This window comes from Medicago truncatula, chromosome 3, assembly GCF_003473485.1.
Source record: "Medicago truncatula cultivar Jemalong A17 chromosome 3, MtrunA17r5.0-ANR, whole genome shotgun sequence".
Taxonomy (NCBI): domain Eukaryota; kingdom Viridiplantae; phylum Streptophyta; class Magnoliopsida; order Fabales; family Fabaceae; genus Medicago; species Medicago truncatula.
Genome location: NC_053044.1, coordinates 29,254,786 through 29,270,872, shown reverse-complemented (window position 1 = coordinate 29,270,872; position 16,087 = coordinate 29,254,786). Strand labels below are relative to the sequence as shown.

Here is a 16,087-nt window from a genome sequence, read left to right as displayed (position 1 = left end):
ATATTAAAGTCTTTGGAGTATCAATTTCTACGGATTTACAACGTTGGCTAAGCCAAAATCATTAAATGAATATGCATTTTATCAAAGGTAATCTTTCAACTTAATCAAATAAAAATCGTACTAAGACGAAAAATTAAAATTGACCATAAATTATCCCTTCAATAGATCAAGAGCAAAAATGATGGAGACGCATAGGGTTAAGAAGGAAAAGTGAGGAAACATACATTTCGCCCATCGAAATAAATTCAATATCATGAAAAACAAGGGTTATAAAAAAATAGATAAAAAAATTCGTCAAAAATAAAATAAATAAACTTTGGTGATTGTTCATCTAATCCTTTGAAAATTCAGGATTTTAGTGGAAGATGCCTTCTTATAGAATACATTTTCCTTAGAAATACACCATCAAATCTAGTTTTCGACCGTTAGATCATTTTGCTGTAGAGTTCTCTTCTCGACCTCATGGTCCTCTGTTCAAGATTTGGTGTCTTCAAAAAATCTATTTTTTTTTTCTAGTAATTTAGTGGTTAGAATCCAATTTTCGTTGAAATAGTTGTTGATTGAATTCGAACTTTATCAAAGTTAATCGTTCAACCTAAATCAAATAAAAACCGTACTAAGAGAAAAAAATCAAAATTAATCCTAAACCATTCCTTTTCAGTTAATTAAGAACAAAAAAGATGAGGATGCATAAGGTTTAAGAAAGGAGAAAATAGGAAACATACATTTCGCCCATCAAAATAAAGTCAATGTCATGAAAAACAAGAAACCAAGGAATTGAGTTTTTAGAAAATAAATAAACTTTTTTGTAAAATATAAAATAAATAAATTTCGGTGATTGTTCATCTAATCCTTTGAAAATGCAGGATTTTAGTGGAAGATATAGCTTCTTATAGAATATATTTTGGAAATACCCTAAACAATTCTCCACATTTCATTTTACAAAATTATTTTTGTTATTATTATCTGTGAAAATGGATCCAAGCTGACGTAGCACTTGATTGGTATCAACTAGCAAACAAACAAAAAACGGTGTGGATAATCCTTTCTCACACTTCTATTTTATTGGAGGAAGTAGCAAACCGCTCAAGCATAAACTAGAATCAAATAAAATTATTAAATAAATAGTATTATTTTATGTCATTGATATGCAAAAAAAATATGCCAGAAAAGAAGAACTCACTTTTTATGTCTTATAAATTCTTCAACCAAAAAGCACTAAATAACAAGAAATTAAACCATAACTACGATAACATTTTATAAACCCTAGCCTCGATGAATCTTCAGAATTCAATTCTTAAATCTTTAAAGGTAATAGTCATTTTAATTCCTAAATATATAATAAGTAGGTCATCATAATCCTTCTGAATATGCACGATCAAGAAAACTCCTAAAACTTTCTTTATAAAAAAATAATAGTAAACAATGAAGCAAGACAAAAAAACAAGTTTTCGTGAAAAAATAAGGAGACAAAAAAATCCCATAGCAAACCACGTCACCCCACGTAGCAGTGGTCCCTACATCTAGTCACCGCCACCAACCGGTTCCCGGTCACCAAATTCACAAAACCAAAACGACACCGTTTAGCACCCACCTTACGCATATAAATACGTGTCCTTAACTCATCGTATCTCAACCATTCTACGTGTTGGTTATTCCACACTCTTTGCACCTTGTTTTTCGTGTCTTCTTCTTCTTTTCTTTATCCTCTTCACATTTTATCCAATCCTTTTTTCTTTCTCTCTTCAAACAAAAACCCTTATAGATCATCACAATGTGTGGTATACTTGCTGTACTTGGTTGCTCTGATGACTCACAAGCTAAGAGGGTTCGCATCCTTGAGCTTTCTCGCAGGCAATTATTCTTCTCATTTTCATGCATACATATACATATACATACATATATATCTTATATTATGGTTAACTTTGATATTTGTATTCAAAGTTTCTTCTTTTGCATGTTTTTTCATCCATGATCAAACTCTTCTTTACCTAGAGTTTTTTATTTTTTATTTTTGTATTTGTTTTTTTTTTGTGGTGATTGGGATTTGAACCCTGAAATTTGCATATATTATATACCAATTAAGTTAAGTTCGCAAAGACGTATTTTATGGTTTGAAGCTCATGGGAGTGGTTGTGATTGATATCAAGGATTAATATTCTTATATTTTAAAATTTGACATGGAGCTTCAAGATATTTTGGTGTTAAGAGGGTATAAGTATTTTTAGCATGAAGTTGCTAAAAATACTACTAATACATATATGGATATAATATAATATGGTATTTATATTATTATAAGTTAATATGATAAGTGATATACAACTAAAGGATACTAGAAATGGTGGTGCTTATTATTTGTTTCCTCGTATTAAATGTCATAGTGATGTCTAGTTTCTACTAGTTCATCCAATATTTTCCCATTGAATAAAATAAAAACCATCAAATATTTTAAAGAGAATTATATGTAAGAGTTGAAAATATAATTATCCATTTATATTGGGCCCCAATGCTTATCTTTCAGTTGTAACTTGTAACTAGTAACTACTAGTAGTTTAGGATAAACATACTTGACTTTGACAAGGGGAGTAGACAACTATGACACATTTTGTTACATAATTTTGGCTTATTGAGGTTAAAAAAAGTAGTATGTGGGGTCCACATGTTATGATGCAACAATTGGTTCGGCAATTAACCCAACAAAATCAACGAAAAAGAGATAAAATTAATTTGTCTTGCATGTGGAATTTTTATTTTAATAAATCACGTGGGAATTTTTAATTACATGTTCATATACATAAAGTCCAATTAGAATAATAATTAATAAGTAACTTCGGCTAGTTTGATAAGTAATTTGATTGATCATATATTAATATTTTTTCATATGATGTCACAGATTGAAGCACCGTGGTCCAGACTGGAGTGGGCTCCACCAACATGGTGATAACTATTTGGCTCATCAAAGGTTAGCCATTGTTGATCCTGCTTCTGGTGATCAACCTCTCTTCAATGAAGATAAATCAATTATTGTCACGGTAATAATATTCTATAGTTTATTACATTTTTTATACTATATAGTTTTTAAAGTGGTAGTAACATATAAATTTTATCATAAAATTCAGGTGAATGGAGAGATCTACAATCATGAAGACCTCAGGAAACAATTGCCTAATCACAAATTCCGTACACAATGTGACTGTGATGTTATTGCACACCTGGTTAGTATGTCACGGTCTAGGTTGCGGTCGTGGACCTTTATTTAAAACATTGCTAATTATTGTACCATTAATGTTATTGATTTTGGTAATTTTTGTTGTTAGTATGAGGAGTATGGAGAAAATTTTGTGGACATGTTGGATGGTATCTTTTCCTTTGTTCTGTTGGATACTCGTGACAACAGTTTCATTGTTGCAAGGGATGCTATAGGTGTCACTTCCTTGTACATTGGTTGGGGACTAGATGGTAATTAGCATGAGTTCATTTGTTCGATTTTATAACTAAAGAGCCAAAAATTTGAATGATTTGTGATAAGTTTGGGACATTTTTGTTACTGTAGGCTCTGTGTGGATTGCATCAGAATTAAAAGGGCTGAATGATGAATGTGAACATTTTGAAGTTTTTCCACCTGGTCACTTGTACTCGAGCAAAGACCGGGAGTTTCGTAGATGGTACAATCCTCCGTGGTTCAACGAGGCTATTATTCCAACAACCCCTTATGATCCTCTAGTTTTGAGGAATGCCTTTGAGAAGGTAAGACTCACAAACACATTGACCAAGAGTTTATAAAGCGCTTAGACAATTCTCACATTTTTAAGTCGGTTTTGTAAGGTTGAGTTAGACTCAGTAAAATTAATACGATTTATGTGTTTGATTACAGGCTGTGATAAAAAGGTTGATGACTGATGTGCCGTTCGGTGTTTTACTATCTGGAGGTTTGGATTCTTCATTGGTTGCAGCAGTCACTGCTAGATACCTGGCTGGCACAAAAGCTGCTAAACAATGGGGAGCAAAATTACACTCATTCTGTGTAGGGCTTAAGGTATGCATCTATTTTCAATTTTGATTGGAAAAGCAATTTTAGTTGATAATTAGTTTTTTAATGGAAAAAAAAAATTCATTCAAGGTTGTCTATTTGCTTTAATCTTTATTTATGGTATGTTGATTAGGGTGCACCTGACCTTAAGGCTGGAAGAGAAGTAGCAGACTTTTTAGGAACTGTCCATCATGAATTTCAGTTTACTATTCAGGTATATAATCTGCTTCAAATATTACTTTTCTGCTCATAATTGTGAAAAGTTGCGGTCAAATAGGGCTGATACGTCTTTGATTATAATCGCATACAAACCTTTTAAAAATTTATGTCGCAGTCCTTATTGCGGTCTAATAGGGCTTGTCTACTCAAAATTGTAAAAAGTTGCGGTCTAATAGGGCTGATGCGACTTTAATGATAATTGCATGCAGACATCAAAAACCTTGGTGTCACGTCAGAATTTATGTCACAAATCGACTTGAAATAGTACTTGTCTGCTCAAGATTGTGAAAAGTTGCGGTCCAAAAACGCTGATGCGACTTTGATCATATTTGCACATAGACATCAAAAACATTGATGTCATGGTCTTAATTTGGGCCACAAATCTACTTCAAATAGTACTTGTCTACTCAAAATTGCGAAAAGTTGGAGTCAAATAGGGGTGATGCGACTTTGATCATAATCGCACGCTGACATCAAAATACTTGAAGTCACAATCTAGATTGCGGTCTTACATTTTTTATAATACCATATGGGGCAAACAAAATTATGATTCATTATTTAATTATTATTTTTTGTGTTCTATGCAGGATGGCATAGATGCGATCGAGGATGTCATCTATCATACAGAAACATATGATGTAACTACAATTAGGGCAGCAACACCTATGTTTCTGATGTCTCGAAAGATCAAATCATCAGGAGTCAAATGGGTGATTTCTGGAGAAGGATCTGATGAGATTTTTGGAGGGTATTTGTATTTCCATAAGGCACCAAACAAAGAAGAGTTTCACCAAGAAACATGCCGCAAGGTAATAGAACTACATTACATCACTCATGTTTGAAGGAAAAAAATGAAGTTGTCGAAGTGAAATTCTTTTATACGATTAGATAATTTTCTTTTTTCTTTAATGCAGATCAAAGCACTTCATAGGTATGATTGTTTGAGAGCAAATAAATCAACATATGCATGGGGACTAGAAGCTAGGGTACCATTTTTGGACAAGGATTTTATCAAAGTTGCAATGGACATTGATCCTGAGTACAAAATGGTATGATACATAAATACAAAAAATGTTGCTATGAAACATTACTTAAATATGTAACATTTTATTAAGTGTTTTTATTCAATTTGTTCAGATAAAACATGAAGAAGGAAGAATTGAGAAATGGATTCTAAGGAAGGCTTTTGATGATGAAGAGAATCCTTATCTGCCTAAGGTACTCTACTCTACTCAACTTTCCCATTTGCTACAACTTCTGTTAATAATTTGCAAATTTAATTAGTGAAACTAACATCTTATAAATTTAATATCATGCAGCACATTTTATATAGACAGAAGGAACAGTTCAGTGATGGAGTTGGCTATGGCTGGATTGATGGAATTAAGGACCATGCTGCAAAACATGTAAACATAAATCCAACATTTTCTTTCCAATTTCATTTTACTTTTGTTGCAAGGCATGTCGCTAATAATTCTTTCGTGAAATTTTTCGTATAGGTCACTGATAGAATGATGCTCAATGCTTCTCACATCTTTCCTTTCAACACTCCACTTACCAAAGAAGCATATTACTATAGAATGATCTTTGAGAGGTTTTTCCCTCAGGTAATTTAATTGATCAAATCTTGATTTGTCACCAAGCTTCATAAGCTTTCCGGGATAGCTTATGAAAACAGCTTATAGCTTACAATTACAACTGTTTCAATTTATTTTATCTTTTGTTATAAAAATAGCTTATACAAAAGAACTTATATGATAAGCACTTAATTAAGTTGTTTATCCCAACAGAACCTTAAGAAAGGCCTAATCAAATCTCTTGTGTTTCTATTTGTAGAACTCAGCAAGGCTAACAGTTCCTGGAGGAGCTAGTGTTGCATGTAGCACAGAGAAAGCTATTGAGTGGGACGCTTCTTGGTCAAGCAACCTTGATCCTTCTGGAAGAGCAGCATTTGGAGTTCATAATTCAGCTTATGAAAACCAAGTCAACTCAGTTGCCAAAACTGTAGAGCCAGAGAAGATTATACCAAAGATGGAAATTTCTAATCTTGGAGTTGCTATTCAAAGCTAATATGAGACATGGCAAGAACTACTTGCTTAATAAAGCCAAAATATTATTATGCTACATATAGTCAATAATTACATAGAGGAAAAATTTGCCTGTTGTGTATTTTATCAAGGCAAAATGCTATGTTATGTATAAGGCTTTGTATTTAGCTGTATTTAAGTGTTGTGTAATCCACATCTAGTCTTTGTTTTAAATTGATTTGGTGATTTGAACACTATCATATTGTAATTTGGTTTTGTTTAAGTAAAGTTGTGTATTATGTTAAATTTGAATGAAAGGTCCACTATTTGAATGCTACTTATGATCAAAATATATTTTTAGCTAGATGAAGCATCAAGCATATTCTTCATATCATACCAGACAAAAAGAAAATGATATTTGATACGTTCGAATTTAATCTTATCAGCAATGCTCTAAAAGGTTCTGTCAAGAAAAAAACAATGCTCTAAAAGGATGTCACACTCATTAAAAGGGGAAATTTTCTCTACCCTCACATTTGAAATATACACATTTGAGACAGTATAATTTGTTCAGAAGTGCACTTTCAGACATCACTTTCTTTTTTGTGTACATTCAAAGTCATATTTGAGGTTGAGAAAAAATTTCTCCGTAAAAAATTCTGACATATACCTTCATGATAATTGCTGAAACAAACAAATCGGAACATAAGTTCCGATTGGAATTTTTCTACTAAATTCCCTCGAATCCTAGGTTTCGATGGACTTTTTCTGAGCTTGCTAATATCCCTCGATGGACTAGATTATGAACCATAGTTATTTGGACAAACACAATGCCTAGTTATTAGGAGCCCAAAGATAAAACAAAGTGTATAATTGTATGAAATGGTAAACTCAAAAGAGTAAGGGCTTTAATGTTCCCGATAATTTCTCAATCTACCCTCCAAAAACACGAGGATTTACCAGAAGCATGCTTCCGGCAGATGCGAGCACGTAGGGGATTTAGAAAAGGTTCCATTCATTGGTACATTTGATTTGATTCGTGAACACATGGTTATATTTGTTGTTGAACAGACTGAATAGATTTGCTCATATTTCTCCAAAACAGAAGTGGCAAGCCTAATTTTTCATACTCTCTTTGGAAAATGTCTTTACATCAATTCATTAGCATATATCTTAACATATGAATAATTGTGTTAAAAAATTAGCTAGTACATAAATGCATCACCTACTTAAAAAAGGAGCAACAACAAAATTAGTGATAAATAATTGTGTTAATTAATTAATTTGCTAGTACTAAAACACAAAATTTAGTAGAACAATGTAGTATAGAACAATTCATTCCAAGTATCAGGTAAACCAGGAAGACACCAATGACTGCAATCTGAGTATATAGGGTTAGCTCTTTGTTGAGGACTCAAATCACCGCTATAAACTGAAGGATGAGCATCTTTTCTAAACGCCGATAACATTGTAATGTCTAGAAGATAAACAGGGTAGTTCATTTCTCTAATCACCATGTCTATGACCTTCATTTGTTCTGGAAATACACCAGGGTATGCTGTTCCAGTGCTACTGATTGGTCCAGTTTCTCCATAGCAATTCTTTGATGATGCCGTTGTTACTCCAGAAGTCCATTCATTTGGACTGCATATAATGGCATTGAGTTTTAGCATAGCTTATAAATAAGTATAACATATACTAGGTTAACCAAATCATTAACTAAGCTTTTGCCTCACAAAGTAACCGAGTTTGAGATCTATTTAAGGGTTTGAACTCTCTTCACGGATGTTTTTCTGTAGAAATATATTTAGTATATATTCGGATTGGTGATGAGTTTGAAGAAATCGCAGTGGTGTTGTGATTTTGTTGAAGCTGTAAAATGTAGTTTTTGTTGAAATTATGGTGGCACGAGTACGACATCAAACTCACTGTCAATCCAAACATACAACTGGAGTATCATAACATGTTTTAAACTTTGGAACACAACAATGTCATTTATGTGGTTTATATTTTAATTTCAATGGGACAATGCTAGTCACAATGATAGAAAAACTGTGATGATGAAACCACAAAACTACAAAAAAAATCAGCAGTATTGGGCTGCAGACCAAGACACTCCCAATGTGCTAATAATGCTTAGTCACATTATAATAAACATTTTTTGGTCTTCCTCCATGTGACATTTAAATATATGATTTATGAAATGGGTGGCTCGAGACCTCCACTTACAAATGTTATGTACTAGTATAAGTAGTTCATGGTAAAAAAAAAAAGTATATATCTATGATGCATGCATTTTATTTCACCGACATATTTATTTATTTTTGGTATTATTCCCATGATCCTGCACATGGAGAACAAAGTTCTCTAGATTGAATCAGAATATCAGATTGTGGACAGGCAATAGAAATTGGTGAGCATTATGATATGCTACTCATATAATACATTATTACCAGCCCATACAAATGTGAGTGATAGAGATAGGGCTTGTGGTTTGTGTGATAGAGATAGGACCGACACAACAAGCCCATGAATTTAAGCCTTGCGGCGTTTCTCTTAATGCCCCCAATATCTCTAAGGCCCCTAACCCTAAATACACACCTGCTAGCTATCTACTGGATGTACATTTTTGAAAAAAATGTCCATCCGATAGATAATTACCGGATGTGTATTCAAGAAGCAAGATATTGATGGGCCTGAAGAAACGTTCTAAGCCTGGAGACTCAAATTGCAACGGGTCAAGAGAATGGGCCTCAACTCCTTAAATGTGAATCATAGCAAATTAAATAATTTATATATTAAAGAAAAAGTCCCCGTAAGCTTGGTTCAGTTGACAAGGACAATGTATAATATATGCAAGGCCCGGGGTTTGAACTCCAGATACCACCAAAAAAACACAAACAAAAAGCCTTAGACATCTTCCATAGCAATAATGTTTATAGTACAATAATGTATGAGAGAGAAATAAGGTCAGGACAGTAGAGAGAGAGAGAGTCAGAGTCCCTACTTGATATGTGATGGAGAAATTCCTAGGAAGAACACCTTGGTTCTGCTTTTATCAACCTTGCTGTCCACCCAATTAGCCCATGTTTTTAGACCCCTTTCCATTGCTGCTAAACGATCCATATCTTGGTAGTATTTTCCTCCTAATTCTATATAATCCCACCTGCACTTAATAATAACCCCAACAACCATATTACTCTAAACTTCAATTTTCTAAAGATTACAAATTACTCTGAAATTGGAAATTAAGATAGAGACAACTGGAGTAACTTTGCCTATTTTTTAAGTATTTTGTTGAATAAACTTCAATGTTAAATATGGTTTAGTCCCTATAGATTATTTTTACTCTATCTTCTATATAAAAAAAAAAAAGTACTTTAAGTTTATACCTAATATAAAATTGTAAGCACTCAGTCCCAGTAAACTAAGCTCAGTTAGTAGGGACATTGCATAATATATGCAGGGGCTGGATTTCGAACCCCAAACACCCAGCCACTAAGCTACTTGACCGAAAAAAGAATGTAAGCACCCGTTTATAAAAGGTAGTGGCATATGAAGCACGAATACACAAATTTGATAGGACATTGACGCATGTCCGACACTAGGACACGTCTAATCCAAAAAATATTCGTGCTAGAGATTAAAATGGTCAAAAAATTATAAGAACTTAACTTAAAAGATCCATAATCTTATAAGGACTGAAAATATCTTTAACTCTAAACTTTTTAATATAAGAGAATTAAAGAAAAGATATTTGCCTACCCTTGAAGAGATCCTTCATGTGTCCACCAATGTCCAGAGTTAAAAGACAAGATATCAACATTCTTCCAAGCATCCCCATTTACATCTATCTCCTCCAGTTTCAAAACTCTCTTCCCTTGGACCACATCAACATCTACCAAAAAAGGAGCTTTATAAAATGAAAGGGTCACACCATAGTCCTGCACATACCATATAAAAACTCAGTTAAGAAACAGTTTTGTTTGGCAGCTGTAAAATGTGACTTTTTATGCATACAACAGCATGAACACTGATTTGCTTCCAGTTTGCATCAACTAGCCCAAGACATATATAAATGGCTTAATAGTACTATACTTTTGTGTCCCCATCAAAGACACCTTTTTTCCACTAGATATTTGTACTATTGATTAAAAATATTAATAACCTAACTCCCCCTGATTTTAAAGGAAATCAACATAGAGGATTAAACAACTTTACCTTTTCTTGTGAACAAAAATTGATTTTTTGGCATAAAATCCCAATTATAAAAATTGAAACTTTTGAGAAAATATCAAGTTGGTCATTGTTATTTTGATATCAGGTGGTCCAACGAATCTTAAAAAAACTATGATATCATCTTAAAATGTGTAGATGAGATGAGACTAATACGACGCTACAAAACCGATTTATAAGGTAAACACTGCCACCACTTATAAACATTTGTTCGTGTCATATCACATGAATTAAATCTAATTTTGAGATGAGTAATGATATTTGGACAACCACTTTGTGATAACTTTTAGACAACTTTCTCTCTCATACTCACATTATATTTTTACTATCTCTCTTCCTTTTTCTCTCTCCATTGTTTTTGACCAATGAAAAGAGAGAAAATGAAAGTTGTCAAATAGGTTGTATCAAATGGTTGTTCAAATATCATTGCTCTTTTGAGATGCATCTAGAAAGTGTCAAAAAACTCACCAAGAATCTGAAGGTTGAAAGTGGCACTCCTCTAACAAGTTGTGTTTGTGTCTGAGGAACTTCATTATATATCATACAAATCAATGATTCCCATTGATTCCTCCCCAAAGAATCACCAACAAACATTATACTTTTTCCCTTCATTCCCATCAGAAACTGAACTCCATTGAACCTAACAACAACAAGCTACAAAACCATTCAAAAAAAAACACACCACAACAACAAAAAATGCAATCTTTAAGACTCTTTGTTACCTTGGAAGCTCACAGTTAAGTGGTCTCCATCTATATCTAAGGTAATCAGAATCAGGACGACCAAACATTTTACAGTTGAACTGTGGATCTATCATGGGACAGTTTGAAGATTGGTAAAAAGGGTAAGTGTCATCAGGAATCCATGTTCCTACAAACAATGCACATGTTGTTTGGTTAGCATGAATCATTGGTCTTTGATGGTGGAGATTGTTGTGGTGGTGTTTCAAACTGTATAGTATAGCTGAAGAAGCTATGTAGCATTGAAGGGTAAGTATGAAAAGAGTTAACATTGGAGAAGGTTATAGAGAAAAAAGTGTGAAAGACAAAAGGTTATAGGGAAAGAGGGTTAAAGAAGGAGGGATTTTTGGACTGTTTTGAAAATTTATATATAAAAATTGTTGAGTTTTTTTGTTGGGATTTGGTGTGTGAGGAAAAAAGATTTAGAAAATTTTGTGTTTTGGTTTTGTGGATCAAAACATGTGATGTGAGTATGGGATGGGAGAGAATGTGTTTTTTTAGTGTGTCTGTCTACCACATGATATGAGATATGTGGTATGTGAATTTTTATTTTTTATTTTAGAAATGTTAACGAGTATTCATGGATACTTTTTAAGAACCATAAATGATAAGTATTTTTAAAAATGTGTGTGATCAATATATTGTAAATCAAAATATTTCATTTTTAAAAAAAATAATAATTTATTTTAAAATGTTTAAAAGAGAGTTTCAAAATACTCGTTAACAAAATCTTTGTTTTTTCTTTTTTAAACCACTTGCTTTTTATGTCGGAGAAGTAAAGATTCTTTAATGAGAGAACTTGACCAAAGAGAAGGGTATTTTGGGGTGGGTCCTACAAAGTTGTGATTAGTGGTTTTCCTGTGGAGGTGAAAGAAGATACAATAGGGAAGGTACTCGTGCTTATTTTAATGGAGAATGTTAATTAGTTTAGCAAGGATAATGGTTAAGTATTTAAAATAAGTAAGTTTTTATAAAAAAAAAAAAAAAATTGTGTAATCGTTACTTTATCAAAAGTAACATCTTATATTTTTAAGACAAATTTTTTATATGTAGATTTCTTAATTATTGTCCTAAAAACACTCGTTAGTAAGACCATTTTAAATATGTTTAAATGCAATTTTACTTCTTTATTTTAATTGTATCCAAATGTTGCTTTCTTATTTTACGACTCAGAATTTTATCCCTCCTATTTTGATTGAATATGGATTTTACCCCCTTTTATTTTAAACTTGGAATTCCAATGTTTAAAATAGGAGATGGTAAATCTATATTCTATCAAAATCGAGGAGGCAAAATTACAAGTTTTAAAATAGATGGCAAAATTCATATTCAATCGAAATAGAAAATGTAAAACTGCATTTAAGTCTTTTAAACATGTTAGAATATTTTTAGAATAAATTCGCTTTCGAAATGTTTAAATTACCATATTCTTTCTCTTATATTTTATGATATATGCTTTTCTCTTTTGAAAGTAAAAACCAAAATAAATTAACTCTTGTCTTTTAAGATATGAGTTTGAATTACAATCATATCTCCTAAAAAATACTTATGTGCTACATTTTAATTTATTTTTACATTAATGATAATTTCAAGATATCTACAAATTTTGATCAACCATTAAAAATATAATTCATTTCTTTTTTATTTCAACCTCAATGATACGAAAAATACATTAAACAGAATTATCAACATAAAAAACTTCTGAAACTTTTTAATTAATCAAGGTACCATGAATACTCCTTTAAGAATAAATAGACTATATTCGTTAGCAAATGAAATAAGAGATAAATTGAAATGTTTTAAACTCAAAATTATGTGATCGAAAAGAAAAACTAATTTAAAAAAAAAAAAAAAAAGGGAGAGGAAGACTAGAAAAGTAAAGGCTTAAATATGCAACTGGTCCCTACAAATAGGGTGTTATTTGCTTTTGGTCCTTGCAAAAAAATAAAGTCCTTGCAAGATTTTCTATCTTTTAAAATAGTTCATGGACCCACCAAAGCGTTGAAATAACATAGTTTGCTCATGTGACAGTTGTTAACTGTGCAACTTTTATCATGTGGCAGTCCACGTAATATAAAATTTTAAAAAGAATTAAAAATTCTAATAATTGTTTTTTGAAATTTAAAATTATAAATAAAAATTCTGAAAATATATTTAAAAAATTAAAAATCTGAAAATAAACTTAGAAATTAAAATTTAAAAAATCAGGATTTATTTAAAATTTAAGATAATTGTTTTTTTAAATCTGAATTTTTTGTTAGATATTTAATTTTATTTATTTGAAAATCAAAATTTGGAAGAAAAAAATTCGAAAATAAAATCTGAATTTTTTTCAATAATTAAAATTAAAATTTTGAAAGAAAATCTGAAATTTAGATTTCAAAAATTAAAATAAAATCAATTTTTTCAGATTATATAATTTTAAAAAATATTTTTTCGAAATTTTATTTTCAGATTTTTTAATTTTTAAAAACAAATTTCATAGTTTTTAAATTTTTTAATTAATCGAAAAATCATGTCAGCGCCACGTGGCCAAAGGTACACAGTCAGCAACTGGCACGTCAGCACATAACTGTCACTTTGCGCCTTAAGTGGGTTTAGAGACCTTTTTAAAAGACAAAAAAATTTGCTAGAACCTAATTAAAAAAATATATCAAAAGTCAAACGAGTTCTATTTGCTTGCAGGGATTAAATGCATATTTAAACCAAAATTTAAAAAATAGAGTAATATAAATTATTTAAATTTTTTGTTGTGATTGTGAATTGTGACCACACGGACAAAAAAGTTGAGGTTAAAGAAAATGGAGAAAGGTAGAAAGAAATAAAGAAAAAAAAATGAGGGAAAAGGAGATGTGAGAAGGATGAAGAGAATGCAAGGGGAAAGAGGGAGGGAGTACATTACATGACCACCCTTATGTTTATTATTTCGATGAAGATGATGTTATTTGACATGAGTGATTTTGGAGTATAGATGAGAGGGATGAAACTATGGGTGCAAAAAGTGAGGTATAGTAATGGGGTGTAGGAGTTATAGATTAGTGGCTACTAACTCTTGTATTAAATATGTATGAACTTAAAAGTAAAAATGAAGGTGGTATGTGTTTTGTTACTCCCCTTTTCTAATTTGACATTGTTCACAACTATGAACTATCCCTCCCTCTTTTGTGGATATTTATACTCAAAAACTAGGTTAAAACCTTTGTTAGATGAGGAAGATGTCAAAACTTGGAAAATGAAAAACAACAAAATGTACCCTACTACTGATCAGTGGAGTTGGTTGGTTATGTTGTACCAGTGTTGGGAAGAGCAAATGATAAAATAAAAAAAATCAAATGCTTTTTGGTCTCCTAATGAATGAAAAAGGAAAATATATCCCAATATGAAGAAATGTGTTTTCTTTGCTGCTTCTTTTGTCAAGCTAAAATTTAAAATGGACATGTGATAGAAATTTACGGTTTCATACTTTTCCTTCATTATTATTTTTAAAAAAAGTTATGAATGCATAGAGAAAAGGGGAGATGAGTCAAAACAATTAAGAGATGAGTCAAAACCAAAGGCTAGATGAATCATCTCTTAATTTCATTTATTATTTTAGATTCTTTCATTTCCTAATATTTGTTTGTTGTATTTTTTGCTTTCCCGGGTACAATTTTTGTATCATCTGTGATTTATGAATTATTTATATTTGGGTTTTTAGTTGAAATTTAATGGTTTTAGTCCTCCGAACATTTCATCCCTTGCATTATATCGTGTGATTTAGTCCTTGTGAGTTTAATTAAATTGGTTGGGACAATGCATAAAACATGCAAGGTTTGGAGTTCAAACTCCGACCACTACAAAAAAATTATCATGTGATTTAGCAAATTTTCTTCTATTAACTATTTTTTTTTTTTTTATAATAATCAAGGTTGAAGCATGAAAACAAAAGATAACTACAAAACAATCAAATAAGGGGTAGCAATTCCCAAAATATCAGTTAACAATAAATATCTAATTTGAGTCGATGGCTCATAAATCATTTGATATATTTTTTTGATAGAATTCTTTTAATAACTTCAATCATAGAAAGTTGCTAAAAAAAACTCTTAATCATAGAGATAATGTGCTATTAAATAACAAACTAAATCAACTTCGTTAACAAAAAAAAACACCCAAAATCAACCGGTATGGTGACATATTTTGAGTTACTTCCATATAACAAATTAATATAGTCATCCATCAAATAATTTTGATTATTAAATTGCTGAGAAGATATCCCGTGAGGTTAGCTCAATTGGTATGGATATCGCATATTATATGCAGGGGCCGAGGTTCGAACCTCGGACACCCCATTTCTCCACAATTATATTGTGTGAGTTCTAGCAACCAGACTACTTGAAGAAAAAAAAATTGCTGAGAAGATATTAAAATACAAGTTTGCAATTTTCGGTTTCTTGAAATTAAAAACTGTTGGCAAACGAAGAAATATAAGCACGACAAATGCATATTAGAATATTAATCCATTCTAAATATATTGTTTAAAGTGATGATTCTAACCGTATATAATTTAGGTGGGTAATAACCGTGACACGACAAAAACTCATATTTTTGTCTCTCACCAAATTACAGCACAACTTTTTGTCTCACATATAAGTTGTTTAAAATACTAATATAACATTTCGTCCCCAAAAAGCGTATAAAATAAAAAATTATTCAATATCATAAAAATTTGTCGTGTTGTACTGTTCTATCTATTACTTACTATTTTACAAACCAAACACTGCTGGAAGAAAAAAGAATCCTAACTTAGTATTTTGAAAATAATCCAGACGTGAGAACACTTGTTAGAGCATATA

The 16,087-nt window shown here is 31.4% G+C and overlaps 2 protein-coding genes across 3 annotated transcripts; one reads left to right on the top strand and one right to left on the bottom strand.

The window, feature by feature from the left end:
• The first annotated feature begins 1,630 nt into the window (after nt 1-1,630).
• On the top strand, nt 1,631-6,613 carry LOC25490923 (asparagine synthetase, nodule [glutamine-hydrolyzing]). Its single transcript, XM_013604832.3, has 13 exons — nt 1,631-1,854; nt 2,894-3,032; nt 3,120-3,215; nt 3,318-3,459; nt 3,554-3,747; nt 3,875-4,036; nt 4,164-4,244; nt 4,837-5,058; nt 5,164-5,298; nt 5,387-5,467; nt 5,569-5,655; nt 5,749-5,856; nt 6,086-6,613. The coding sequence occupies exons 1-13, from the start codon at nt 1,775-1,777 to the stop codon at nt 6,317-6,319; spliced, it is 1,761 nt and encodes a 586-aa protein (XP_013460286.1). The 5' UTR covers nt 1,631-1,774; the 3' UTR covers nt 6,320-6,613.
• A 771-nt stretch (nt 6,614-7,384) lies between these two features.
• LOC25490922 (protein PMR5) lies at nt 7,385-11,747 on the bottom strand. 2 transcript variants are annotated; one of them, XM_024777867.2, is made up of 5 exons: nt 11,235-11,747; nt 10,981-11,166; nt 10,042-10,220; nt 9,284-9,442; nt 7,385-7,920 (listed from the first exon to the last, which is right to left on the bottom strand). In XM_024777867.2, the coding sequence occupies exons 2-5, from the start codon at nt 11,128-11,130 to the stop codon at nt 7,584-7,586; spliced, it is 825 nt and encodes a 274-aa protein (XP_024633635.1). In that variant the 5' UTR covers nt 11,131-11,166; nt 11,235-11,747; the 3' UTR covers nt 7,385-7,583. The 2 variants fall into 2 exon arrangements, with proteins under 2 accessions (XP_024633635.1, XP_013460284.1); XM_013604830.3 differs by having other exon boundaries at nt 10,981-11,152.
• Between the last annotated feature and the right edge of the window lie 4,340 nt (nt 11,748-16,087).

What these genes read in the sequence shown, in the direction of transcription:
- LOC25490923 (XM_013604832.3), top strand. Translation starts at nt 1,775, where the DNA reads ATGTGTGGTATACTTGCTGTACTTGGTTGCTCTGATGACTCACAAGCT. An exon ending in ATCCTTGAGCTTTCTCGCAG is followed by an intron (nt 1,855 to 2,893) that starts GCAATTATTCTT and finishes ATGATGTCACAG; the next exon opens with ATTGAAGCACCGTGGTCCAG. An exon ending in AGGACCATGCTGCAAAACAT is followed by an intron (nt 5,656 to 5,748) that starts GTAAACATAAAT and finishes TTTTTCGTATAG; the next exon opens with GTCACTGATAGAATGATGCT.
- LOC25490922 (XM_013604830.3), bottom strand. Translation starts at nt 11,524, where the DNA reads ATGTTAACTCTTTTCATACTTACCCTTCAATGCTACATAGCTTCTTCA. An exon ending in TTTCAACCTTCAGATTCTTG is followed by an intron (nt 10,221 to 10,980) that starts GTGAGTTTTTTG and finishes TGGTATGTGCAG; the next exon opens with GACTATGGTGTGACCCTTTC. An exon ending in ATTTCTCCATCACATATCAA is followed by an intron (nt 7,921 to 9,283) that starts GTAGGGACTCTG and finishes CATTATATGCAG; the next exon opens with TCCAAATGAATGGACTTCTG.